General features: G+C 42.5%; 2 protein-coding genes across 4 annotated transcripts; both read right to left on the bottom strand.

Annotated features, from left to right (window-relative positions):
* Positions 1 to 1144: 1144 nt before the first annotated feature.
* Positions 1145 to 17463, bottom strand: espl1 (extra spindle pole bodies like 1, separase). The gene is made up of 31 exons (XM_028967230.1): positions 17245 to 17463; positions 16865 to 17164; positions 16086 to 16793; positions 15160 to 15249; positions 14781 to 14892; positions 14162 to 14286; positions 13578 to 13771; positions 12723 to 12971; positions 12463 to 12607; positions 12113 to 12275; positions 11891 to 12030; positions 11648 to 11782; positions 11434 to 11550; positions 11046 to 11214; positions 10210 to 10344; positions 9959 to 10112; positions 9702 to 9811; positions 6429 to 7510; positions 5908 to 6241; positions 5677 to 5823; positions 5330 to 5540; positions 4026 to 4210; positions 3810 to 3934; positions 3621 to 3743; positions 3401 to 3544; positions 3145 to 3309; positions 2947 to 3051; positions 2402 to 2517; positions 2207 to 2290; positions 1499 to 1663; positions 1145 to 1414 (listed from the first exon to the last, which is right to left on the bottom strand). The coding sequence occupies exons 1-31, from the start codon at positions 17323 to 17325 to the stop codon at positions 1213 to 1215; spliced, it is 6315 nt and encodes a 2104-aa protein (XP_028823063.1). The 5' UTR covers positions 17326 to 17463; the 3' UTR covers positions 1145 to 1212.
* A 98-nt stretch (positions 17464 to 17561) lies between these two features.
* On the bottom strand, positions 17562 to 25259 carry LOC114779040 (uncharacterized). 3 transcript variants are annotated; one of them, XM_028967244.1, is made up of 7 exons: positions 25167 to 25259; positions 21695 to 22015; positions 19958 to 20074; positions 19625 to 19692; positions 19328 to 19426; positions 19158 to 19247; positions 17562 to 18280 (listed from the first exon to the last, which is right to left on the bottom strand). In XM_028967244.1, the coding sequence occupies exons 1-7, from the start codon at positions 25213 to 25215 to the stop codon at positions 18170 to 18172; spliced, it is 855 nt and encodes a 284-aa protein (XP_028823077.1). In that variant the 5' UTR covers positions 25216 to 25259; the 3' UTR covers positions 17562 to 18169. The 3 variants fall into 3 exon arrangements, with proteins under 3 accessions (XP_028823077.1, XP_028823076.1, XP_028823078.1); XM_028967243.1 differs by having other exon boundaries at positions 19216 to 19247; XM_028967245.1 differs by lacking the exon at positions 19958 to 20074 and having other exon boundaries at positions 19216 to 19247.
* Between the last annotated feature and the right edge of the window lie 1911 nt (positions 25260 to 27170).

Below are 27170 nucleotides of genomic sequence, written 5' to 3'. Positions count from 1 at the left end.
AACAGCGGAATTGTACAACTGGTAATATGTGGCTATAAATGTATATTTGTGCAACAGTGGCCCGGTACCCTAACTAGAACAGCATAACTAAGGTGAATTTAACAGTCTGTGTAATAATAATAAGAGGCAGGCAATGTAAATAAATCCCTGCTGCGGCCAGTTGTGGGCAGTCCTGTCTGATGGCTGAAAATAAGTCAACTAAGCATCGAAGGAAAAACAGATGTAAAACGTAAATGCAGATAAGACGTGGTCATTTTTATTTCAGTATTGCCGGTGGAAACTTAGTTGACTATTCTCAGAGGACGTGTACATCAATATACATGTACATTAATGAGATCTTAATTATCATTATTATTTGCAACCCACCCATCAGAAGCTTCCTGTGCCAAGGTCATGGAGATGTGCCTTTGGTGCACTTTTTGTGGTAAATATATTATAAGAAATTATAAAATTAAAATGTATTACTTGACATTAAATAAAAGGCAGTAATCTTGCAGCAGTACCTGACTATCTTGAACACTTTAGAGAAATTCATAAAGAGCAGTTTGATAAACATATACGTTTTCTTGTCTGTGTAGTTATTCTTTCTCGATGAGAAATTCAGATACTCTTCCATCTCATGGTGACATCTATTTCAAGCTTTCCAGTCCTACCTTCAGTTTCAATTAAATAATCATGTGGTCTTATAGATAACATGGTTTCAGCACAATGCCTCGAGTTTGACACATACTTGTATTTTAGCCATAAATTGGTGACTTAAGCCCCCATTCTGCTGAGCCACCAATCACCATTAGTGCCAAATCTGAAAGGGAAAGGGGTGGTTTGGGATTTCAACCTGCAACCTTTTGGTTACAAGTTCACTTCCTTAGCAACTAGGCCAACAAGTTGGACCACTGCACAAACTCTTCTCCAGCACATCACAAAGATTCCCATTAGGGTTACCGTAGTTGGCCATTTCAGAAATACTCTTAGTTTACTTTGTGAAATGTTCTGCACTATAATGGCTTCCTAATAAAATTAGTTCAGTGTATACAGGAGTACACCAAAAAGCTCAGACTATTTGCTGATGAAAAATGTTTTATTAAAGGATAGCTGTTAACTCATCAGCAAGTAAAACATTAAAAAATATATATTAGAACCTCAATGCAAATAGAGTGTAGTAGAACAGGCAAGGAAAAGCACAACAACCAACTCTGTCCAGTTGCGCAATGGTCACCGCAGGCAGACAGGCAGGCCATATGCAACAGGCGCTGCTCCGATAATGTGCGGGAGTCTGGTTGCATTTCTGGAGGAGGGGAGATGCTCCAACAGTGATGAACCCCGCCCTGCCGAGAGCCAAGAGCGCAGCAGAGCAGCCGTGAAACGATCAATATCCCGATCCGTCACATCCCAGAGATTCCCCAACACTAGAGGACTGAGAGGGACATAGCATAAAATCACCAAAAGACAGTAAGACAGAAGAGAAGTGTCATGTGCGCTGAGGGTGTTGGTAGTGTACCATCCAGCTGTGAGGTAGGTGAGGACTATTCCGCTTCCCTCACCGGTCCCTTCAGTGCTCAGTGCAACACTGCTGCAGCCAAACAGCAGGGCAGCAGCACGAACACCGCCCTTCAGGAGTCGTGCCGTGTCCAAGTACCGCACACCCGCACCATGGCCTATATAACTACTCCAAACAGGGGGGAGAGACCGCAGATTTACCCAAATTGACTATTCTGCAACTGAAATAAAGGGTCAGCAGACTATGACTGAAGGTCATTTGAAACTGGCCATTCCCAAATCTCAGTGAAAAGCTGAAATTCATGACTGGCACTCAAATAAAGCACAAAGAAAAAGTGAAAGAACTTCTAGAAAGCTGGCTGGAAACAGTAATGAGAGAGTGTGCAACCAAATATTGTAAAAGTTGTGTAATCTGGAAAATAACTTGGGAGAAACATTTCTTCAAACTGCATTGAAACCTTGCATGGTTTAGTGGGTTTCGTCTGCATTATTACTTAGTTATTTTTTCATTAAAACATGACAGCCATTAATATTCTCAAAATCACCTAAAGTCTGCATTGATTCCTAGCAGTAAAACAAACACTAATCCCTGTGCAGTATCTCAGGGTATTTTAATGTTCTATTTATGACATATCCTGCTATGAACTGCTTGTCTTCACTTGAGTCATGCACAGCTGGAGTTGTAGGTTTCGTATGGATTTGAACTCACATGTACAGGTCTTTTGTCATCACTGCTTCCTTGAGCTGGTCAGTGTCAGGGGTGGAGCCACACACTCCCTGCCACGGCTTCTCCCTGACAGTGCAAAAAATTTTACATACAAGCTGTAAACCGAAACATGCATGCTTGCGTACACACACACACACACACACACACACACACACACACACACACACACACACTGACCCACAGAACCAGTCTCTGAATCTCTCCTCTGTGTCTGGAAGGTTGTTATCAGGGTTAAGCAAGTAAAACACTTGCTTGGAGTCAATGCCCCGTGCCAACACACAACCTCGGTCCACCTGGGAGAAAAAGAATGGGAGGCAATGTGAAAACCAGCAGGCACAAGCAGTTGTTATGAATTATGAATTAACTGAAGAGGATTAAGTCATGCAAATCACTGAGAAGAACAGTCATGCCCAATCCACAGGTCAACCTCATCCCTACTGCTCCACTCACATTCTGACCTGACATTCCAACATGTACATGTACAGCCACACAACGCAGTAGAACCAGGGTTCTTACTTCACTGCTAAGACATTTTAAAGACCGCAACAAATTTGATTTAATACATCAAAAATTTTATCTGATAGAAAATCAAGAACATTTTTTTGTGTTATTTTGATTTTTTCCCCCTTGAAATAGAAATGTCAATGAATTGGACAGATGTTTAAATGAAGGTAAATAAATGAACATATGTACATACAAGTGTGTGTGTAATATGTACATGCCTGCTGAAGATGTGTATGTCCAAGTACTGAATGCAATGATGGCATTCGTGTGACTGAACAAGACTTCAGACAGGAGATATTTTCCCATGGCAACTTCTGCAAATACTTTAGTCACATAAAAAAATCATTATTAATTTGCAGGTTTCTTTCCTTATATGCTGATCTTATTAAATTACAGAAAAATCAAATGTGAGCCACCTTATCCAGAACAAGGACTGTGTGTCCTTGAGGCTTCATCCTGTTGTGTAATTTAGTGACAGCATCCTGTAACAGCTCCAGACATTCATCTTTCAGTGTAATAGCCCCATTAACCAGAGACGTCAGATCTGATTTTGATAGGTGGGGTGCTGATGACAAGACCACCTGTAACAGTATATACACACACAGTCAGTAGAACAGGGCACAACCTCCACCCACAAAACACACACATAAAACAGAAATGCTGGACAAAGACCTTGAGCATGTCCGGTGTCAAGCAAGACTCTGAGAGGATGGGCCCTAACTTTTTCATCTGCACCGAGAGCTCAGGGTCAGAGGTCAGTGGAAGGAGCAGACACCGCCAGACACCAAGGCACATCTCCATCTGTTTCAGTAATGTCTTAAAAGGAAACGAAAGCTTTGAGGATTTCATGTAGAATTGTGTGGATGTGCACCTGGGCTGATGCAGCTCTAACCTGCATGTGTTTGTCCAGACTTCTCCTCGCCTCCCACCACTCGCTCTTCTCTGAAATACCAAACCGTTCCTTCTGCTGCCCCAACACACTCTTCAGTTTCTCAATACACTGGCTGATTGAGTGCTAAAGACACACAGTATTATTGAAAATGTCGTTTCATTCATTCAAATGTAAAACACACATACACACCTGTAAATGTGAGGTGGGAATCCGCATTGTGATAGGGGTGGCATCTCGTTCAAGACGAGAGAGAAGAATGGTGTCGATACTGCCAGGACACACACCAACCGATGACAACACACACACAGTCACACCTACAACAATACAAGCCACCAAAAACGCACTTTTAAAGTTGTGTATCTGCATGAAATAGACAGAACATGAGAGAGACAGAGAGACACTGACCTGCAGGCAGATTCTTGATCTGCTGTCTGAAGTGTGTTGTGTGCATGTGTGGGAACTGGTCAGGTTGGAGGTTGGAGAAGCTAAAGATCTCCTCTAGACTGTGCAGGTAGTCATTTGGAAGATGAGAATCACTGAGGGACAGGGCACTCAAACTGGTAGCCACATCTGCCTCCTTCTTCAGTTTCCTACAGAGACCAGTACTTTTCATGACAAAGAAGAACTCAATTTTTTAAAAAAGCAAATACTATACAAGACCTGGAAAAGGGGAGAGCAAAAGATAAAGAGGGATTCCTCTAATGCATGTTACCTGGATGTTGGATACACATATTCACTGTGAGCACCAACAGAGATGCTAATATTTTCTTTTGAACTGGGTCAAATTAAATATGGGTCAATTGTTTTGTATTGGTTGTGCAGAGTCGAGCATTAAATGCAACATGCATCTTTTTTTTTTTTTGAAGGCATTAACCATGTGCAAATCTGGCACCAACGAGGGATGAATGTGATCTTTTATCTATATTCGACTAATATTTTAGACCTCATTTAAAACTGATTAGAGGAATAGCAAGGTCCTACACCATGTCTACAAAACAGACTGTTCCCTGTTGTGTCTCACCAAATTCCATCACATGTCTAACACAAGCTTTCTGAAAGTGATTAATTTTTTATAGCATTACAGCAATTGAGAAGCTGGTGCAAAATAATTAAAAACACCACAGTTATGGTGGTTAAAATACAGGCCTACAGGTATTGTTCAGAGTGCATATTCATCCAAATGCACAAAACACAATCTACTCCTTCATACAAGCTCAAGTTCAAAAAGCTCTGCGTGATGAGCGCTCAGAGGTGAAACAGCAATTTAAACAATCTTTTAAGTATGTGTAGCCTGATCTCCTGTCCCAGCACAAAATACAATTAAAAAATGTCTTAATTTGAGCCTGGATAGTCTCATGTAAATTACAAGAGCGGGAAGAAAGATTGCAATTTAGATTGTGGATCAGACTGCATGAACCAGGCATGACCAGTTCATCTCAAAATGAAACTTGTTTTTTGGAAGTGGCAGGTGCTAGTCACACAACTCTGATAACCCTCTGTATTCATTATGCCACCCTTCAATAGGATGCACTTGCTCGGTTAGAGAGTTTTGGGCGCGTCTGTGAGTAACCCTCAGCAGGTATAAATAGTCTAATATTTACTCTTGAGTAATTAAGTGTTCTTGTCACTCGAAAGCACAAATGACTGAGGTGTATTGAATGTCCCTGTAGCTGGCTCCACCCACATCACACATCATAAAGCGGTCCTACCTCAGCTGATTAGCTAAGTGGCGAATCATGTGATGCCGAGAGGTGACTCCCAGTGACTCTGTGTGTAAAAAAGCTGTTGTGTCTGGGTCCTGGTGGCCCAGCAACTGTGCCATGAGCGAGCACAGACGTGAATAGAGGGAGGGAGGAGGGAAATGCTGGAGGAGGAGCCAAGAGGATCGCAGGAGAGAGAGGGCAGAATCCAGAGAGAGATCTAGAGACAGAGTGAACACGTATAATTATAATTGGAGAGTACGTACACATTAAAACGAACACTTGGACACTTATTCAGTCATTCTACAGGTCAAGAGCTTCAACAGAATCTGCATCTATATGGTTGTGTGTGCTACCTGGCTGTAGAGAGTATTGAGCAACAGGGATCTGAGGTTCTTTCCTGGTGACACTGGGAAGGTCTCGACGCCTGTCTGCACCCAACTCGCGTCGGAGGATCTCACAAACTGCATCAGGGGAGTCAAGAGCACCATCCTGGACACTGACTACATAAACATACAGATAAAAAAATTGATATATATATATTTTTTTTCAATATGTTTTTTTTTTATTAGGGTGAAGACCCCTACCAGTTTCAGATTCAGAAAGCAGCAGCTGCTCAAAGCTGATGTCTGCACTCTGCTCATCATCTTCTCGCACCATCCTCAACTTCTCTGGTTCATCCATGAGTGCTACCTTCCCCACACCTTTTGAGGCAGAGTCCTTCTTGGACCTGCCCCTGCGTGGACATGGTTTAGAGGACAACCCAAGCTCATCATCAGATAAAGCAGTGTTGGGACGAGGCCTTGCAGTAGTACGGCGCTTAACGCTTGCTGGAATATGAGATTTATCCAGCACACATGTTTTAACCTCGACTTCAGTCGGGGGCGCCACCTCAGAGTCACTATCATCACTAAAGTTCATCTGAAAAGAAGAAGAGCATGACTGTAGCCAAATAAATAACTAACTGGATAATAGCAGTACAATTATAAAAAATGTTGGTTTAATATGCAAACCACATACTAATATTGCATAAAAGCTCATTTTCAGGTCCAGTGCACATAAAACTATTCAATTCCATGGTCATATGGGATGGTCTGGGTAGCCTCACCTTGAAACGGGACAGTTTAGGCCTTCGGGGTGCAGCAGGTGCAGCGGGTGTCTTCTGTTGGGGACCCTGATCCTCAAACACCTGAAAAGTTCCTTTTGCAACAGCCTTTGACTTGCCACCCCGTTTACTAGATTTAGGCTGAGGGGTAGCAGTCACTGATTGGTCTTCAGATGAAAAGTCAAAGACTCTAAGATTGGTGGGCGTGGCCATGGGGACTGCTTTGGGCCGGGGTTTGGAGGTCAGGCGCGGCGTTTTGAACACAGAAGACCTCAGAGGTGCTGAGACTGCGATCTTGGGGACTGGGTTAAGAGTGTGTGAATCTTCATCAGGACCAGGGTTAAGAAGACTGGTTTCCTCGCTGCAGCTTTTCTTCACCGCAGTTCTTGTGGATGCTGTGGGTGGGTTCCAGGCCCACGCTACTGAAAACAGGTTCTCTGGAGAAACCTTACTTTTCGTTGCCAGAAACAGGCAACAGGCCATGCCCTTTAATGCCATCAGGCCTGCCTTATGGCCTAACAATTCTGCTAACTGCTGACCTTCAGTGACCGTTAACCCCTGCTCAAGCACATCCCACAGCCCTGGGTGCATGTGCGGCTGCTGTGTCAGCATGCTCTGCGCCTGGCAGTGGAGAGCACGGGCCTGCAGCGAGCGCAGCGTGGCAGGACTTGCCGGTGTGCTCAAACACGACTGGAGCGTGAGTAAGAGGCTTTGACAGCGCCGTAGACAGGCCTGGTAGTTAAGCTGGGCGTGGCTCGGGGACAGCGTGACGCACGCCTGAGCCAACGCCCAGCGAGCTGCCACTCTGCCCAGAGTGACATCAGAACACACACCACAGGAGCAGGGCACTGGGTGGGTGAGGCAGGAGAGGGACAACTTCTGCTGCTTCTTCAGAGGAGGGGAAGAGCCTTGGCACTTCTCAGAATGGTTCAAAGTGGCATGGAGAGCACGCTGACCCAGTAGAACATTGCTATCGTCAGTAAGGTCCTCACCCACAGGTGACAGACCGACACACGGAAGCCTGCTGGGTCCTGCTTTACGAGGCTTGATGTGCACTTGGGAGTAGACTTCATTTTCTGGAAACTCTGCAGTGAAGGATGACAGCAGGGAAAAAAAAGAACAGAGCAGCAATGTATTAGAGCACAACCACACACATGGACTGAGTAGGGGTGGGAATACAGTTTCTAATTCTATAGTGCAACCAAAAACTGGCATGACCAAACCATGACCAAACTTTATGGTGTAATTTTAAGTCTTGCTTAGTAAATCATGGGCTGTGTGTCCTCTGGCAATGTGAGACACTTTTTTTAAAGACCACTTAAGACCATTTGTTACCTGTTGCAACTGACTGTGTTTCTTTCTTAGTCACCCCACTATGTGACAAAAGATTTTTTATTTTTTTTGCTTTCCATTTCACTCACCAGTACATCTATTTCAGTTTCAGCAAAACTTCTCTTCTTACTGTTCCCCTCTACTGCCATGATGTGATCGAACGGTTAAATAATCTCACTTTGTGAGATTACGTTAATATGAGTTCCCCTAGCCTGTCTATGGTCCTGCAGTGGCTAGAAATGGTGATTGGCATAAAGAATATGCTTTGGTAACTCTTCTTCACTGTTCAAAAACCGGCAACTCAGACAGCCAGATCTGGAATTCACGCCTTTATGTTGTCACAAGGTTGCTTTGTTCTCCCTGGAAAAACAGACACAACTTCTTCCCAGGTAGTGATTTATAAAGTGTAAATTGCTTGCTGGTGTGCATGCATTTTCATAAACCTGACATCTTTGCCTTTTGATTGCACAATACTTTTGGTATGAGTTCTATGCAATGATTAAAAACGAAACCCCAGATTTGGCACATCATTTAAAAAAAAAAAAAAAAGGTCAGCAGCTGGAATCCTGAAAGGAAACAAATTCCAAAATCTAATTTGCAGAAACTCATAATGCACATTTTTTCAGGCCCATCATAAGTTTGCCAGTAAGCCATCTACATGGTTCAGAGAGGGCTTGGAAGTAAGTGCTGTGGTCAGATGAGACCATATTCAAGCTCTTTGGAACTCGAACAGCCATGTTTGCAGGAATTCTGAGCAGGATCCAGAAAATACCCCCTTCTGCCCCAGACAAGCAGAGAGAGGACAAAACATTATGCTTTGGGCTGTTTTCTTGCATCGACGGGTCAACAAATCAAATCCAGGCATGGTTTAAAGAACCGGTATCAGACCTTCTGAAAATCGGTGGAAGAAGCTGTAGTTTCAAGTTACAAAGCAGCAGCCAGGAAACCTAAAGAGTTTAGTCTTAAATGTAGAGTGGACAGCCAAAATCCCTCTGGAGATGTGTGACGAGAAATACTTTATGCCTGGGCTTGCAAACAAGGGCTTGGTGAGAATTCTAATTCATGTAAGGGCTGCATAATTAATCAAATTTTAGATCACGATTAAATAGTCAGCCACATTTACATTTAAATAACCAACAGGGGGCAAACAAAAGCATAGACTGAGTGGCAAATCGTGACAGACAGAGTTGGCAACCCTAACAGATATATTTACATTTACAGTGGATTTACGCCATTTACAGTGGATACGGAAAGTAAAGTATTTTAATTATGACCTGCCTTCGGTTAGCTCTTAAAGCAGAAAATGTTGACAGTCTGGTTTTCATTGGCAAAATCTATTTACTATACTATATACTATTTGTTTAAAAAAATAGAAATAAATAATGAATAATAGTGATCATTAATCACGATTACAAAACTGACCATTGATAATAATTTTGGTCATAATCATATAGCCCTAATTCCTGTTTTATGTTGGTATCAAACACTTATTTCACTCAATGGCATGCAAATAAATGTAGAAATGTGGTTCATAATTGCCTTTCTTTCAAAGAGATCACTTCCCCTCTCACCTCCCAAACATACTGGGATGGTAGTAGCCTAGTGGGTAACACACTTGCCTATGAACCAGAAGACTACAGAGTCACAGGTTCAAATCCCACTTACTACCATTGTGTCCCTGAGCAAGACACTTAACCCTAAGTTGCTCCAGGGAGACTGTGCCTGTAACTACTGATTGTAAGTCGCTCTGGGTAAGAGCGTCTGATAAATGCCATAAATGTAAATGTAATACTAATGATCAGTTTCCACACTGCAAATTCTGGTTTTCAAATTAATGTTCTTGCCTTTCTCTGAGGCAAAAGTTATGGAAACTTTGAGGTCATGATGCGTATGTGTGTGTGTGTGTGTGTGTGTGTGTGTGTGTGTGTGTGTGTGTGTGTGTACCTGTCGGCAGCTCCAGGAGATGTTGGACTTGCTGCAGGTCCAGGACACACACTTCAGTCATTCCCTTTAACAGCTCCAACTCTGCCTTACACACCAGAAGCTCTGAACAGCTATATGCACACACACAATCATGATTACAAACATTACTAAAACTGTACACTGTACAGTTGTGCTGCAATTTCTATTCAGGGTCTTCTACTGATATCTTACTGCTATGAAAATCATATAGGAATTTGGAGATTAAAATGAGAACTCACATGCTGAAGCTCTGCAGTTTGGCGCTGAGCTTTAATGCCTCCAGACACTGGACTTTAGCTTCATTGGTGGAGCCTGTGGTGCTGCGCACACACACCAGCTGCTGGGCGCACGCACACACCTCCGATAGCAACTGCCACTTAAAGACACATTCGCCTGAAAAGGGAGTGAGTGTGTGTTGGAGGGTAACACACCCTATTGTTTGTGAATGAGAAAGAGAAAATGTTGTGTGGGTGGGAAGTGGAGGCTTTACCCTGGTCCGCAAAGCGAGTGTTTGGTTCTGAAGATGGTGGAGCAGCTCCATAATGACCACTGCCAAAGAGTCGCACAACGAGACTGCAAAGTACCTTCAGACCCTCATAAAGAGTAGAGTCAGGAGTCATGAGTCCTGCAGCACAGACCGTTCACACATGAAATACTTCCGGGGTCTCACATGCCATCCCTGCAACTGTGATGACAAAGCAACACTGCACTGTCCGCAGTATGACATGACATGGTTCCAGATTATAGGCTTCAGTGAGAATTCATTTTAAAATTAATTAATAGAATAACTTGAATTTCAACCTACCACAATTCTCAATGTTTACTTCTCAAAGTAAAAAGGTCCCCTATCTTAGTGGTTCTTCTGAGTCTTCAATTTCAATTTCAAGGATTTGCACATTTTTCAAGCCATTGTGGTCGATGGAGATAATATTATAGGGGAGTGGTGGGAAATTCTCTGAGAAACGGGAGGTAACCTTTCCCCTTATGACAATATAAGGGGACAAATTCCAGACCAGACTATCTGAGTGGCAAAGCAGAATTGCAAAAGCACTCTTTAGACCTATCGCCACAGACTCGTAATGGCAGACTCCTGAAGTCACTGAAGTCCCCTTGATCAAAGTACGTTTCAGGGCTGCCCATTTCTCACCAAAGGAAACATGTTCTATGTATCACAATGACACAAAATCACTCACTTCTGTGAGAAAGCCCACTTCTTAGTGCCAGACCTCAATCCCACAGCCACAGCACAAAGTCTGTGAGTTGAAGGGTTTGGAGAACAATTTCTGAAACCAATAGAGTAAAAAAATGACTATAAACTGTATGTACCTTGTTGAGTAAGGTGTTGTCGTAGATGTGGGGGCAGTGTGTGTGTGTCCAGGCTGAGGAAAGAGGCAGCTATCTGCAGCGCTTGAACTCTGAGCAGGTACCAGCTTTTTGAGCATTTCCGCCCTGTTTCACAAAGCACTTCACACACACTACACACACCCTGCTCCACCTGAGAGACAGAGGGACAGAATCAGCTGTGACTTTCCCTGAGACCCAGAAGCATAAATCCATATTTTTTCTCTGATCTATAAATGAGCATATCAACTCAATGTGGCTCAGACTTTTGATAAGTGGCCAACTAACACAGCAGGAGCAGTCAAGAAAAATGTTGGATAGTGATAAGCCCATGTGTGTACGCACAACATTGAATATTCAAGACCATTGGTACCTGTCCTGTGTAGTAACAAACTTCCGCCCTCAGTAATTTGGTCATCATTTTGTTAAGGGAAACTCCATCCAATCCAGAGTCAGAGGTCAGGCACTGCTCAGCCTGCTGTAGAATTGCCTACACACAGAGCATAATGTGTGCATTTGTATGTGCATACTATGATATCAGTGTAGAATCCTCTACCCCCACCATCTGTTGCATTTTGTTGTTAAACCTGTGCCTGATTCAAGCAGCCCAGCTCCAGCAGCAGACGACCAGAATAGCACATGGAACTGGCGCAACTCTTGGCATCGCCCAGGCAGATATACAGATCTGCTGCCAGTCGGTAACTCTTGACAGCCTGTATGGGCTATAAACAAACCAACATTTCATATATGATAACATTTATACCCATTTAATGCTGATAATGTGGCAAGAGAGCCAATGCATGAATACAGGTAAAAGTGTATGTTTATACCTTGCCCATTAGTGTGTACAGAGCTGCCATCAGACCGAGAGAGTAGGCAGTCTGCTTTGGGTCCCGGACAGTAGGAACTTTGACATCATTTAATAGAGATTCCCACAATGACAGAGCACGCTGGAGGGGGGCAATACGCTCTGGGAGAGTTGACCAAAAAAAATTGAGTCAATAGATGGGCTTTAAACCTGTTACAACCTATAGTGTGAGCAAGGATCTTACTAGTATGCTGGCTGAGGTTAAAGCAAAGGCCTTCATATAGAAGATTACTGTCCTGCTCACTCCTCCGGTCCTCATGGTCCAGGTCATTGGTGGGTGGGGCGTCACAGAATTCATCCACCTGCTTTTTCTGAATACCTTTTAAGCGCTTTTCCATTAATATGGCCTACACACACACACAAGTTTATTAGATAAATACAGAAGATGAATCCAGTCTGCATGTGGTAATTAGATTTGAATCACTGTGATATCAATTATCTATCGTGTATCTAATTTAAAGACCAGTAGAAAAGTAGGGTAAAGTAAAGGCTAATAAAGTAAAGGTTAATAAAGTCTTCTTTCTTTTTCCCTACCTCCTGCAGGCCACTCTCTAGATTGCAGATAAAAAGCCACAGAGAAGCTGTTGCAAGGTCATCAATCAACTTGTCTCGATTCTCTGGCACATCTGGCTCCATCTCCAGCAAACTAATTGCTTCATGGGTAAAATCTACCGGCAAACTGCAGATGTGATTAGGAAGGTGAAATTAGGCATAAACTCTTGCCCCACATTTCCCCAATAAAACAATTTCTGTAACCCCGTCCCCCCGCAGTGAAATTTTGCGTGAATGCCTACCAATCAATTTGCTGACTGAAGTCTTGAAAACATACCACCTGAGCCATTTCACACAGGATGTGGGCTCGGTTCTGTTTATGTGCACTGTCCTCATGACAAATGCTCAGCAGATCACAGAGTATGTTGAATCGCTCTTGTGCCGAGTCACATGGCAGCTGGCGATATGCCAAACACTCTGCCTGCAACAGACGAATCACCACATCCTCACATGGCTCCGACCCCAGCAACACAAAGCCTTCACGTAGTGTCCTACGGTCACAGCAGACAAGTTTCTACAGGTCAATTCAACTGTACACAGGGCAATTAAGGAGCAAATATCTTCTGGGCTGGATATTGGTTTCAGGGTCAATATCAATTTTGCTTGATCATGGGGCTTAATAACCTAATAAACTAAAGAGAAATTAAAAGGCAAATGATTCGTTATCCTATATAAAACAATCATGCATAAACATTATACAAATTCATATTCACTTTATTCAATTGCAGCAAGAATAAAGCATTCAAAATATCAAAGTGTGTGTGTGTGTGTGTGTGTATGTATATATATATATAAATAAAAGCTTAATTACAAAAGAGTTTATAAACATTGAAATTAGCAATAAGAAGTCAGTACATTAGTAGATAAACCATTTCCACCTGGTGATTTTTGCACACAAAACATTTTGTTCTAAAAACTCTGGATAAACTTTGGTCATGGACTGGACAATGATACATAAAAAAATATTAGAGAACATTCTCATAAGGATGAATAATGTAAAGCAGCATTGGCCACCGCCTTTATGGAGACACAAGTCTCAATGGATTTGATGCTCCTGTAAACACAGAGAACCCTGTGTCTGGTGTGGGTGTGTGTACCTGAGGCGCAGGTCTTCAAGACCAGCTTTGGCTGCCTCCGCCTTTGTTCTGACCCACAAGGTGACTGGCTCTTGACAGTATTCCAGAACTTTATCTCCCAGAACATACAGCCAGTCAATCAGCAGCTGCAGAGCACGCTCCATAAGCCCCGCCTTCCGAGCACACTTAACCACCAATAAGAAGACACGGTTCACCTGTATCACAAATAAGAAAATACATGCAGAAAGAAAGTAAAAGCTGCTTTGTGTACTCAAGTGTGAACAGAGCATGGCAGTTACCAACTGAAGCAGATTAATTGGATTTGGGGCATCCTGTTGGTTGTGGCTAAATTGGTTCATGCTTGTCCTAGTCATGTACATTGAACTCTACAAACACAGCCAATCATCACTGACATTTATATCACATCCTATTAGTTCTATTGTTCTTGTTGCATTTCTCCCTTGCCAGGAAACTATGTAGTACGTAACAATGTTCCTTGGCCAATTGTCAGGATGGAAGTGGGGTTGCAGTTCTAATTCAGTGTTCTGTATACTGGGTGAGGTGATGCATCACTATATAAATCAGAAGACTGTTACAGGTCTTACCTTTTCTACTGGAAGAGCTGTCTGTCCAGACTTCAACTCAGAGGTCAACAGATCCACCAGAGGCATAGCTGCTTTATACTGCTGCCTACAGACCAACTCATACACCACACTTTTTATCTCAAACACTGAACACAGCAAGTATAGAGAGAGAGGGAGAAAAAACATTTCTAAAATCAGTCTGGGAGTAGCCCACTGCACTACAGAATCTAGTGAAAGGACACGCAGGGTGGTTGGTGGGGAAGGGAAACATGCAGAAAACAGGGGAAATAGAGCTGTGGCAGATAGGGGAAGGTGGGGTAATAGTAGTTGAGTTGAGGGTCATGCACAAATGCAAAAGCAGTAACTCTGCTCCATAGATGGTTAAATTATTTCAGTCATGCTGTCTATAATAAATTAATGTAACTGCAATCTATGGATTATCAATTTTCTCTAAAAATCATGAACTAAAAATGACAAATAGAAGGAAATGTTAATCTTTGGAAATCATTGTTAAGCCATCAAACTGCACAGCTCAACAAAAACCTAATTCCTCATCCTTTACCCTCTATCACCCCTGAAAGAAGAAGACACAGACAACAGACAGAAGGATAATTAAACTCAGAAGGGCAGGAAGGCTTACCTGCATGAACCACTTTGTTTTCATTGCCAAGTTCATGTAATTTCAATAACAAATCCTGTCCAGAGGCATGAAGATATGCCACCAGGCTTTTTATCGCATCTGCATCCATTGCCTACAGAGAAAGAGTGAAACTAGCATCTTCAGGATTTACATTAAACCAATACCTAATGATGAAGGCCCATTCTTTTAGTATTTCCCAATTGTAAGCAAACATTACATCTGCCAATACAACCAGACCAGTTGATCCACTGTGGTGACTCCAAATGGGATCCGCCACAGGGAAGAGACAATTACATCTAGCAACTGGGCAGATGAAAATGTAGACTAACATGCCTAGAAAACAACCGAGCTTGGTGGTACACAGAATACACAGAATTACCTGAAACCTGCTCAGCATGGTGCATGCACAGGTGAAACCTTGGCAGAGACTGGAACACAGAATCTGCTGCAAAGGCCGAGATTCAGCAGCCTGCGGATCACAAATAAAACAGCGTAGATCAACACACACACAGAGCGGAACATCTGAATGAACATGACAATTAGTCAATCAAGGAATCAAATCAAGTTGTTCAAGTTATCAATTGACTGATATTAAAAATTAAAATAAACAAAAGCCACTTGAACCATATTGAGTTGAGCGTCATTACTTTTGCACACCAACGCAAGGTGCACGATGGCGAAGAGGCTATCAGTGCCGAATTCCGGACCGCTTGCCTGATCGGTTCTGCGCATTACGGAATTTAACTCTTAGTACTAAGTTTAGAGCGGAAAATGACCACAGTCGACAAACACTTAAAGTCAATAATAATATCAGAAAAGTAAACTAGCGCCAGGCAGCCAGTTCAAAACGTGGTTTTATTATCATGGCTCCGAATGGTTATTTGACACGTTTTTTGTGTTGAAGCACTTATTTTACAAAAGGAAGAATGTGTAATATTGTGAAATAGTTCTTTGCATGAAATGCATATATTATTTACATGTAAATGTTTATAAAAGCAAAGAGTAAATGCCCAAATACTTGAACAGTTATTGAATTAAATTTGTCATATTGCAGCCACTATTACATTATTCAATGTAATTTGTCATAATCACATAGATTTTAGGTGAATAAATATGTTTAAATGAAAACATGGAATTAGGAAGAATTAAAATGGAAAACAGAATTTAGGAAGAACCTGGCAGTGTATATATAATAATAAGTGAACATTTGGAAGTTAAGCAGAAAAGCAAAAGGAAGTCTAAAATCATTATCAGGGACAACATATTGATAGAGCATTGCATTATGGGAGTGCATGTGTGACAGACCTCCTGTTTCTGCAGATACTTGTGATGTTGCTTCAAGAATGCGACAGAGTGCTGCAGTCTCTCTCCATCCAAGCTATCCAGCGCCACCTCCATGGCCAGCATGACCAGCTGACATACCTCCACCGCAGCCAGAATGACAGAGTCTCCCGCAGCAGGATGCATTTTCCAGAGGCCCTCAGTGCACCGTTTATAGCAGTCTTCAGCGTCCGCCTCCAGCTTCCCAGACGCCAGGGCGCAGTGCAGCCTCACAGCCCACTTACAGAGCTCCATCACTGGAAGGAGGTGGCTGGCCAGCTCTCTGACCCGCTTCATGCCATCAGCAGCAAACTGAGCAGCCTGATCCCACAGGCCAGCCTTACTCAGGAGCTTACACACTTTCACGCAGCACGCCACCAAGGGCGCTGCACATCCCCCGTGTGGCCACAGGGGGCGTAGCACAACTGCCTCCAGATCACGCAGCAACGCTGTGGCGTCTTCGAGAGTCACCGTGCTGCACTCAGTCTCGAACCTAGTCAGCGTCTCCTCGAAGAACACACACACTCTGGGCAGCATGCCGGGAGAGGCAGTGGCCTCCATCAGGCAGAAACGCAGCGCCTCCAGGCGCCAGCGGAGAGCCTGGTGTGCGCCGCCGGCGGGGCTCTCCACCTTCCCCAGCCTGTTCCAGAGCACCGCGAAGCAGTTCCGCAGCAGGCCCTGGTAGTCCTCCGCCTAAAAACACACACATTCAGTCACAACTGGAATCCAGGTAGGTGCCAGACCCGCCACGCAGCCCCCGTTACCCCCGGTTCCGCGCTCAGGAGTCTGCGGAACAGCAGCTCCCCCAGGCGGCTGCAGTCGCCGCGTCGGCCGAGACCCTCCAGCCTCTGAAGGATGTGCAGGGCGATCTTCTCCAGGTAGAGAGGTCTGCTCGGCCGCTCGCCGCTCCGGTCGTAGCCCTGCACCGCCAGCTCCACCAGAGACACCAGGCGGGACATGTGGTCCGGGGTCGGGGGAACGTCGGCCAGCCGCTGGTGGCAGGCCCGGACCACCCGGTCGCACAGAGTCCGGCCATGAGGACCAAGTCCCTCCGCGACGTATTTCTGCCGTTTGAAACGAGAGACGGTGAGGGCGGTGGGGACAGACCCGCCGTGGGACTGTGAGCGAGGCATAAATGTCTCACCTCCAGCTGTCCATACAGAACGTCCGTCTCCTCAAGGTCCGACAGCCGCCGGAGGTACTCCTCCACTTTCAGACACCGCATCCTGGTACCGGCCCCCGGGTCAGAGAACCGCGCTGCTGTGAGGGGGAAGTTGCCGGCTGCGGGTCTCTATCCACGGACATTAGTCACTTAGAAAAGCAACACGAACTCCGCTCCAACCGCCTCTCGCCTGGCGCGCTTCCTTTCAAACCCGCGCTAAGGCTGCTGGGAGGAAAAGGTCGCGGCGCAGGGAATTCTGGGTCGTGTAGTCCCTGAGCCATATATACACGACACGTTTATCTCGCTTCATATGTCGCAATCATTTTTATTTTCCAAACTGTTACAGAAAGTGCATTTATCATTTGACCTTACAACTGTCAGTTTTCCACCTGTTTAAATGATTGCTCCATGATTTCAAAGTTATGTATTTGTTTGTAACATTTGTTTCTGTTTTTGCATGTATAGTTTTTTTTCATACATAAACCGAACATTTTGCAAATAAGATTCATGTCATCCCTTGTGGTTATGGTTTTATCTCGCGTCAGCCTGATGGCGTGTTCATGAGCTCCTCACATTCAACTGTAACCTCTGGGATGTTGTTCACTTGGTCCTCATCAACATTTATTTCTTATATAGCCCATATTCACATACAGTATGTCTCAATGGGCTTTGACAGGCCCCACAGCTGACACCCCCACTTGGACCCTTTCCACAACTGTGTAATCTACAGAGCCTGGCTGCAGGGTCGGACCTCTGGGATACCAAACCTCACAAATATAGATTTCAGTCTCTGTTTCACATTCTCTGATGTTACATGATTTCTGGGGTAGATGACTGGTAGTCACTGGTACATTTCCTGGTGTAGAGAAGAGTGAGGATCATCTTGAATGGAGCAGGGTTAGAAACACTAGAGTAAGTGTGAATTCTGTAAGGGTTTAAGATTGACATAAACTCTAGTCTGCTGGCTGTGTGCAGTTTGTCTCGCAGCATTACTGTAGAAAGCGTCCAGTGTAGCAACCTGGAGAAAAAAAAGGATCAGTTCACACACATTACACGAAACACTATCTTTCATACAATAGATAAATGACAGGAAACGTATCTGTTTGGTGGAATATTTAGTAGAAGCTGTTATTCTTTAAAAGGGCTTCCCGACAGCTTAATCATATAAATACATTATAATTTTTCTTAGTCTAGCACCCAACACTCTCCGAGCATGCTCTTCAATGACAAGTCTAAGTCTTATCAGGGCTCTTAGTTTGTATACTTGATATTCTATAGAAATCGAACGAGAATTGCTGATGTCTTCCCATTGTAAGTCGCTTTGGATAAAAGCGTCTGCCAAATAAAGTAAAGTAAAGTAAAGTAAAGTAAAGTAATCAACATACACACACACACACACACAAGGGACGTATTTGAATAAATGTCTATATTTGTTTTCTCTCCAACCTTGGACATATCTGCTCCTTTTTGACTGGGGGAGAACTACAAGTTGACTCAGCAAACCTTATCAAGAATGTATTCTTCTATTTATTATCTTATTATTTTGCTGGTCAAAATTTGTATCACATATTGCATGGGCATTTGGAAAAAATGCGGGAAAATGGGCATGCAAACGTGAGGACCAGGTTAATGTTAAGATGACAGAGAAAAGGGGCATGACTGACTCACTAATATGTGTGGGGAATGAAGGCTAGTGCATCAGGTCTGCTCTTACAGAAGCGCTACTGTAGGACAAACTGCTAAAACCTTAATGCAGGCCATCCAGGGCAGTTTTGGTGTTAAGATGCGTACTATTAAATATGTGTCTTGCTGAAAACCTGAATTTATGGATCAGCTTCATACACACAACATACATACACACAAGTATAATGTACTAAACACAAGCATGAACATACCTGATTGACTAATGGTCTTTTAGTGTGCTCTATAGTGGAATATGCTTCAGGGTCATACCTGTATGCCAGGCTGCAGTACAGTGGACTGTCCTACAACACAGACGGATGTGTTCAAATAGTCGTCAGTTTAATGCACTTTAAGTACACACATTGTGAAGCCAGTGAGATACCTGTACTGGGCCAGATGTGCTATTCTGGCCAAGGTTGACATATGCAGATTCAGAGTCCTGTGTTTTAGAATGACTGGTATGTACAGTGGGTGAAGTGTTCTGAAGGACAAAAAGAACATTCTTTACTCAGTTGAAAAGCAAATTATGCTATTTAAACCCGGGATTAGTTAGCAGTTTGTACTACACATGAACGGTTATGAGTTACGTAGTTACTATGTCATTCAGAACCATTATAATTCGACCTTTCACCTCATTTAAATCCTAGTCTCAGTGGGGATGTACAATTTCCTCATTTACCTCTTCCTGTGGTGCTGTTGTCTGAGCAATCTGTCTCTTCCTTTCCTGTCTTTGTGCTCTTGTTTGCCCTAAAAGAAAAAGAGTTTAGATGTTCTCACAGTAAAAACCATTTCAAAACCAGACTGCTAAACCAAACAGATGTGAGCATCTGAAAATGTGTAGGACAACACATACACAATAACTAGGCCAGGTTTAAGATTCAGGAGAGATTAGCTACTGCACTGCCACAAACAGGCAAAGCTGCACAGCAGCTAAATCACTTTTTTCCTGATTTTGTATTTTTATTTAATTATCATAAAAGAGTCACTGCATGAGATTGTGCATTTGTGTTACTTCTGCATCTCCAGAAGGTCACAGCAGCTCCTGCCAGCAGTAAAACCAGCAACACCGGGGTGAGAATGTATAGGTACCAGAGCTTTGTGCTGATATTAACAGGTGGATTTCCTGGACCTGCAATATTATAAATGATTACAAGTACAGGAGTAGAAACATGTTATGTATTTAACAATTTGTGATTTTCCTCTGGTGGAAACAATTTAAATATATATGAAAAACACTATTGTGCATGTTGAAAAAAATCTGCAAATGTCTTACATTTACATTTACATTATTTATCAGACGCCCTTATCCAGAGCTACGTACAATCAGTTACAGGGACAGTCTCCCTGGAGCAACTTAAGGTTAAGTGTCTTGCTCAGGGACACAATGGTAGTAAGTGGGATTTGAACCTGGGTCTCCTGGTTCACAGGCAAGTGTCTTACCCACTAGGCTACTACCACCCTCTTATACAGCAAAAAGCTCTACAGCACATCCGAAAAGTATTCACAGCGCATTCCACATTTTGTTATGTTGCAGCCTTATTCCAACACCCACAACACCCCATAATGACAACATGAAAAAGTTTACTTGAGGTTTTGGAAAATGTTTCTGGTCCTCATGGAAAATGTTTCTGGTCCTCATGGAAAAAACTTTTGATTGGACATGATTTGGAAAGGCACACACCCATCTATATAAGGTCCCACAGTTGACAGTTCATATCAGAGCACAAACCAAGCATGAAGGAATTGATCAAAGGAATTGTCTGTAGTCAATGTCTGTAGGCAAAAATCTGGGGAAAGCTACAGAAAACCTTCTGATGTTTTGAAGGTCCCAATGAGCACAGTGGCCCCCATCAAAGTGGAAGAAGTTCAAAACCACCAGGACTCTTCCTAGAGCCAGCCACCTAAAGTGAGGGATCAGGGGAGAAAGGCCTTAGTCAGGGAGGTGACTGAGAACCCAATGGTCACTCTGTCAGAGCTCCAGAGAATCTACTACGAGCACAACAATCTCTGCAGAAATCCACCAATCAGGCCTTCATGTCCAGACGAAAGCCACTCCTTAGTAAAATGCACATGGAAGCCCATCTGGAGTTTGCCAAAAGCCACCTGAAGGACTCTCAGACCATGAGAAACAAAATTCTCTGATCTGATGAGGTAAAGATTGAACTCTTTGCTGTGAATTCCAGGCCAATACCATCCCTACAGTGAAGCATGGTGGTTGCAACATCACCACTGGGATGTTTATCAGTTGCAGGAACTGGGGGACTAGTCAGGATAGAGGGAACGATGACTGCAGCAATGTACAGAGACATCCTGGATGAAAACCTGCTCTAGAGCACTCTTGAACTCAAACTGGGGCATCGGTTCATCAACTGTTCATCTTCAGGACAACTCTGTGAATGTCCTTGAGTGGCTAAGCCAGAGCCCAGACTTGACTCCAATTAAACATCTCTGCGAGATCTTAAAATGGTTGTGCACCAACACTTCCCATCCAACCTGATGGAGCTTGAAAGGTGCTGCAAAGAGGAACAGGCCAAATTGGCCTAAGTTTGGTGTGCCAAGCTTGTGGCATCATATTCAAAAAGACTTTAGGCTGTAATTGCTGCCAAAGGTGCATCGACAAAGTATTTTTTAATTTTTAAAACCTTTTTTAAATTGTCATTATGGGGTGTATACTGTGGATACTTTCCAGATGCACTGTACACCAGATAGGACACATTGCTATTTACAATCTGTGTTTTTTTCTTTTTACCTGTGACAAAGAGCCGGATAAATCTGTTCTTCATCCCATTTCCACAGACATAAGTACCCTGGTCCTCCTTAGTCAGTTCAGTGAGAAGCAGAGACAGGTTCCCTGAAGAGTACTTGTTAAACATCTGGATTCTGTGTCCATATTTATCAATCACATTGGACAGGCTGCTCCATTGGGCTTTGGTGGAGGCCGTTCGGCTTGTCGTCTCCCATTTAACACCCTCAGGTGTGGCCTGCGGGTCAGTGCAAGAGCAGGGCAACAGCACAGACTCATCCAAGGACTTGAAAATTTCCAAGGGATCGTATGCTGACAACACGCAGCCTGCAAAAGCAATTATTGTAAACTAAAGCAAATACCAACATCATTAAAAATATGAAATCAGAAATAACAAAAAGAGTCTAACAAAGAGACTGGAGAGAAAATATTTCACACATAGATCTACACCTAATATTTTTGCCACATTAAACAACCGACAGCTACTAGTTCCTTTTTTCAGTGTACATTTATGGCATGTAGCAGATGCTCTCATCTAGAAAGCCTTAGAATCAGTAGTGACAGGGACAGTCCTCCAGCAGACACTCAGGGTTAAGTCCCCTGCTCAGGGACACAATGGGAGTAAGTGGGGTTCGAACCTGGGTTCTTCTGTTTCATAGGCGAGTGTGTTACTCACTAAGCCACTACCATTCAACCACCCAAAAAATTTGACACAAATGAATTAAACTTTGAAACTCTTCAAGACTGACTAGCAAGTGTTTATGGAGGCTGTAACTAACGGCAACAACACCATCAACTTGTCGATCATCACAAGATCCAGCCAGAAGCAATATTTCCAAGGTGAAAGAATGCTATCCTAGTGACATTATCTGCATGCAAATTGAATGAGAGACCTGCATCAATAAGGCCACCTAGATCCTTTACTTCAATACTTGGTGAGATAGGGTATATCCAGGGTTATGGTGTAGTCAGCCAGCTTATGTCTGGCTGCTTGAGACCCAAGTACGAGAGCTTCTGTCTTATCAGGGTTTAACAGAAGAAAGTTGATGAGCATCCACTGTCTAATTCTCTATTTTGTTTAGCTGTTGTCTCTTATCTGGCATTGCTGATAGATACAACTATGTGTCCTAAAGGTAACATGTATAAGGAAAATAGTAACGGACCTAACCCTAACCTAGGACAGAGTGTTGTGGAACACCTAACTTTATGAAGACGAAACACCATTGATGTCCACAAACAGATATCGGTTGGTCAAATATGATCTGAACCATACAAGGTCTGTTCCCTTAATCCCAACAACATTCTCTAACCTGGCAAGGAAAATAGCGTGATCTATAGTGTCAAACGCTGCACTCAGATCAAGCAGGACAAGCAGCGAGATGCGTCCCTGATCAGAGGCCAACAGCAGGTCATTAACCACTTTCACCAGCGCTGTCTCATTGCTATGATGAGGTCTAAATCCCGATTGATGTACTTCATGGATGTTGTTACAGTCTAGGTATGCGCTCAGCTGCTGGGCTACGATTTTTTCTAAGATTTTTGATATGAACGGAAGGTTGGATATCGGTCTATAATTTGAAAGCTGACTGCGATCAAGATCAGGCTTTTTAATCAGGGGTCTAATGACTGCTACCTTGAACGAACTTGGTACGTGGCCGGTGCTAAGCGATGAGTAAATCATTTTTAGGATAGAATTTAACATTGGGTGCTACTTGTTAAAGGAAACTTGTAGGAAGCGGATCCAAAGTGCAAGTACATTGATTTGACGATGAGATTAGTTTAATTAATTCATGCTCTTTAAGAGGGTTGAAGTTATTTGAAGATTATTTTCCATATTAATATCGACAGAGTTGTTTGTTGTGCTTTTAATCTTATCACTATTCATAACTATTTTAGTATTAAAGAAATTCATAAAATCATTGCTACTATGATGCTACTATGAGTGGTATTATCCGTTTCTGTCTTATTCCTGGTTAGTTTGGCTATAGTTTTAAACAGGAATCCAGGATTATTATTGTTTTTGTCTATTAACGAGGACAGATACGTTGATCGAGCCGCGCTAAGAGCCTTCTTATAGTTAAGTAGGCTCTCCTTCCACGCTATTCGGAATACGTTTAATTTACTTCGACACCATTAATTAAGTTTTTATCTTACTATCTTCCTTTTGAGGGGAGTGACTTTATCTAACGTACTATGCAGTGTTAATTCTAGACATTTGGTCGCTTGGTCGAGTTCAGCGGGGTCTGACGGTGAGTTTATCAGCGTTGATAAATCTGGTAAGGTATTAATAAACCTCTGTGCCGTACTTGATGTAATTGTCCGTTTGTCTCCATAATGAGGGGGGTTGAGTTTATTGTGTCTGACACATATTTTAAAAGCGATGAGGAAATGATCTGAGATTATTTCAGATCACAGAAAAATAACTATATCTTCTATATTTAAACTGAAGGTCAACACAAGATCGAGCGTGTGACCACCTTCATGAGTAGGTCCTGTTATATGTTGGTTAACTCCAACTGAGTCTAATAAAGACAGGAATGCTGTTCTTCAAATTTATCACAGTGGATGTTAAAGTCGCCGACAATTAGGGCTTTATCCACAGATACAACTAAGTTGGAGACAAAATCTGTAAATTCACTAAGAAACTCAGAATAAGGTCCAGGGGGTCTATAAATAATAATCAATGGAATGAATTTAGGATTTTTATTTTGTGAGACTACATGAGTTATATTGGTATGTAGAATCTCAAAAGAGTTAAATCCTTGTCCGGGTTTATGAGTAATACCGAGGTTATCCTTATAAATTACTGCGACGCCACCTCCTCTTCCAGTTAAGCGAGGTTGGTGTACATAGCTGTATCCAGGAGGACTAGACTCGTTTAATGCTACAAATTCGTTTAGTTTTAACCAAGTTTCGGTCAGGCACAGTACATCGAACCCCTGATCTGTAATAATTTCATTAACAATGAGCATTTTAGGTGTGAGAGATCTTATATTTAATAATCCTATTCTTATATCGGAGGTGCTGTTGGTATGTTCAGTAGGAATCGGGAACAGCATCTGCAGCTCCACCACACTGAGCATTGGAGCTCCTCAGGGCTGTGTGCTTAGTCCAGAAATGTGCACCCTGCTTGTTCACTCGGCACGTTCGTTACTAATTTCACTGGTTTAGCGCTGTTGGTCTTTTTTTTTGTCTCATGTTTTGACATAAATGTTACTCTTGCACTGCCTGCGTTTTTGCACTTTATGTAGCTCGGTTTGCATTTTAGGTTAATATGTAACTTCGTAGCACCTGGTTCCAGAGATACATTGTCTCCTTTCACCTAGTACTGTCTAACATGCATGCAGCCTAAATGACAATAAAGCTCACTTGACCTGACTAGTGCCCTGTCCCCACCACCCACAACAGCACTAATTCTCATAACATATGGTCCCAGAACAGAGCAGTTAAAAGGAATAGTCATGAACTTTACACTCACCAGTAGTTAAATGTGCAGTACAGCAAAGCAGATAAATGAAGAACTTCATCTTGACCCACACACCAAATTGCTGGTTTGTTCAGCATGTTCAAATGCAATCTCTGACTATTTCAAAATACTGTGGAAGTCCCTAATCAGTAATCGCATCCTCTTTTCTCTTAGGTCATGGTTCCTAAAAGCACTGTTCTACTACAAGTAATAATGTTAAGAAGCTTGGTCCAGGCTGTTGTCTGGGAGTGAGCGAGAACCCTGTCAGAATCTTGGTTTTAAGTGACCATGAAGAATGAGAGGCCTAACTATTTTTAAACTAATATGAGATTTTTTATTATTATGAGAGGCATCAAACAGAAACATTCCCAAAATGTGTCTGATACATTTACATTTACCAGACGCCCTTATCCAGAGCAACTTACAATCAGTAGTTACAGGGACAGTCCCCCTGGAGCAACTCAGGGTTAAGTGTCTTGCTCAGGGACACAGTGGTAGTAAGTGGGATTTGAACCTGGGTCTTCTGGTTCATAGGTGAGTGTGTTACCCACTAGGCTACTACCACCCTGATACAATACAGCTTTCATTTGGAGCTTATGTGACCTTGTGGTATGAGTTCTGATGTAATCATTGTTTTATGTAAATAAGGAACTTGAGACAAAAAAAAAGGAAAAAGTTTTGACTCGAGTTTGGGGTGACACTTTTAGGAGGATAAAATGTTAAATTGGTAAGAAATATTTTGTAATACAAATTAATTGCTTTCTAACCTCTATTCAATTATTTTTCTCTGTTCTGTCAGTCAATTCAATACCTGTTACAAATATAAATGTATGTATATATTGTCATTTAAACAAAGGGAATATTATATTGGATAGTAATTATGGCAAAATGAAGTGTGAATGACTGATATTCCCTAGGTGCATTTTCCAAAGAGAATTTTATTATCATTAACATTATAATCATTCATTATGACTGCAACAGGTACATTGACAGATATGAACAAGTAAATAGAGAGAAAATAGAAGCAGAGAACAGGAATAGTAAAGAGGAGAGAAAAAAAAGCGATTAATTATAAATTATAAAATGAATGACAATCAAAGTGGTTGAAAATGTATATTTAATTTTAATTAACTGTACTAATCAATACAAAAAGAAAACGGATATGCTGCCTAAAATTCTAAACAAAAATGTGGTAAAATATTTTAAAGTTTTAAAATTCTTTCTTTACTAAATAAAACATATACAAAATAATACAAACATGATATAAGTAGGGGTGGCTTTTTAAAAAATAATTTTAATATTAACTTCTCTTTTGTAAAAAAACAATAAACTATAACATGACACTTAATTTGACGAAGTCAAGGTAAAATGTAAGTGAAAAATACACATAGTTTGCTGTAATATCACTGAAACATGAAACATGCTTTTAACCATCACCCTTAGTGAGCAGTGGGCAGCCATGACAGGCGCCCAGGGAGCACTGTGTGGGGTGCACTTTGCTCAGTGGCTCCTCAGTGGCTCAGAATTCGAACTGGGTTAAATGCAGAGGACAAATTTCACTGTGTGCACTGTGTGCTATGCTGCTGTGTATCACATGTGATCACTTCACTTACACTTTATTGGCGGCCAAAATTCTCTAATGCGTTTGGCCAGTGCAAGCTGGCCAGTGATTTCTGATCCAATGGAAAAGCTTCTGAAGCTCAAATGAAAATTGCGTTCATGCTACTTCTGCTTGAAGGGTGTCAGAACACACAGTGCATGGGGCTGTGTAGGGATGACATGATGTGGTGCCAGGATGAACTACAGGTAGAAGGCAAGTGTGTGCAAGTGTGATGCTTTAGTCAGTGTAAAGTGTAGTGATTGTCACATGTGATACACAGCAGCACAGCACACAGTGAAATTTCTCCTCTGCATTTAACCATCACCCTGAGTGAGCAGTGGGCAGCCATGACAGGTGCCCGGGGAGCAGTGTGTGGGGACGGTGCTTTGCTCAGCGGCACCTTGGCAGATCGGGAT

Source organism: Denticeps clupeoides, unplaced genomic scaffold (assembly GCF_900700375.1).
Source record: "Denticeps clupeoides unplaced genomic scaffold, fDenClu1.1, whole genome shotgun sequence".
NCBI classification, from domain to species: Eukaryota; Metazoa; Chordata; class Actinopteri; order Clupeiformes; family Denticipitidae; genus Denticeps; species Denticeps clupeoides.
This window is presented reverse-complemented; position numbering and strand designations above follow the sequence as displayed.

Bases quoted from the DNA above. Each gene is read 5' to 3' on its own strand.
- LOC114779040 (XM_028967243.1), bottom strand. From the start codon at position 25,215: ATGAAGTTCTTCATTTATCTGCTTTGCTGTACTGCACATTTAACTACT. The intron at 20,075-21,694 runs GTAAAAAGAAAA...ATAATATTGCAG, and splicing joins TATCCGGCTCTTTGTCACAG to GTCCAGGAAATCCACCTGTT. The intron at 19,427-19,624 runs GTAAATGAGGAA...TTTGTCCTTCAG, and splicing joins CAACAGCACCACAGGAAGAG to AACACTTCACCCACTGTACA.
- espl1 (XM_028967230.1), bottom strand. From the start codon at position 17,325: ATGCGGTGTCTGAAAGTGGAGGAGTACCTCCGGCGGCTGTCGGACCTT. The intron at 11,215-11,433 runs GTACCAATGGTC...TCTGTCTCTCAG, and splicing joins TTTGTTACTACACAGGACAG to GTGGAGCAGGGTGTGTGTAG. The intron at 3,052-3,144 runs GTGGCTCACATT...ATGTGACTAAAG, and splicing joins CAGTCCTTGTTCTGGATAAG to TATTTGCAGAAGTTGCCATG.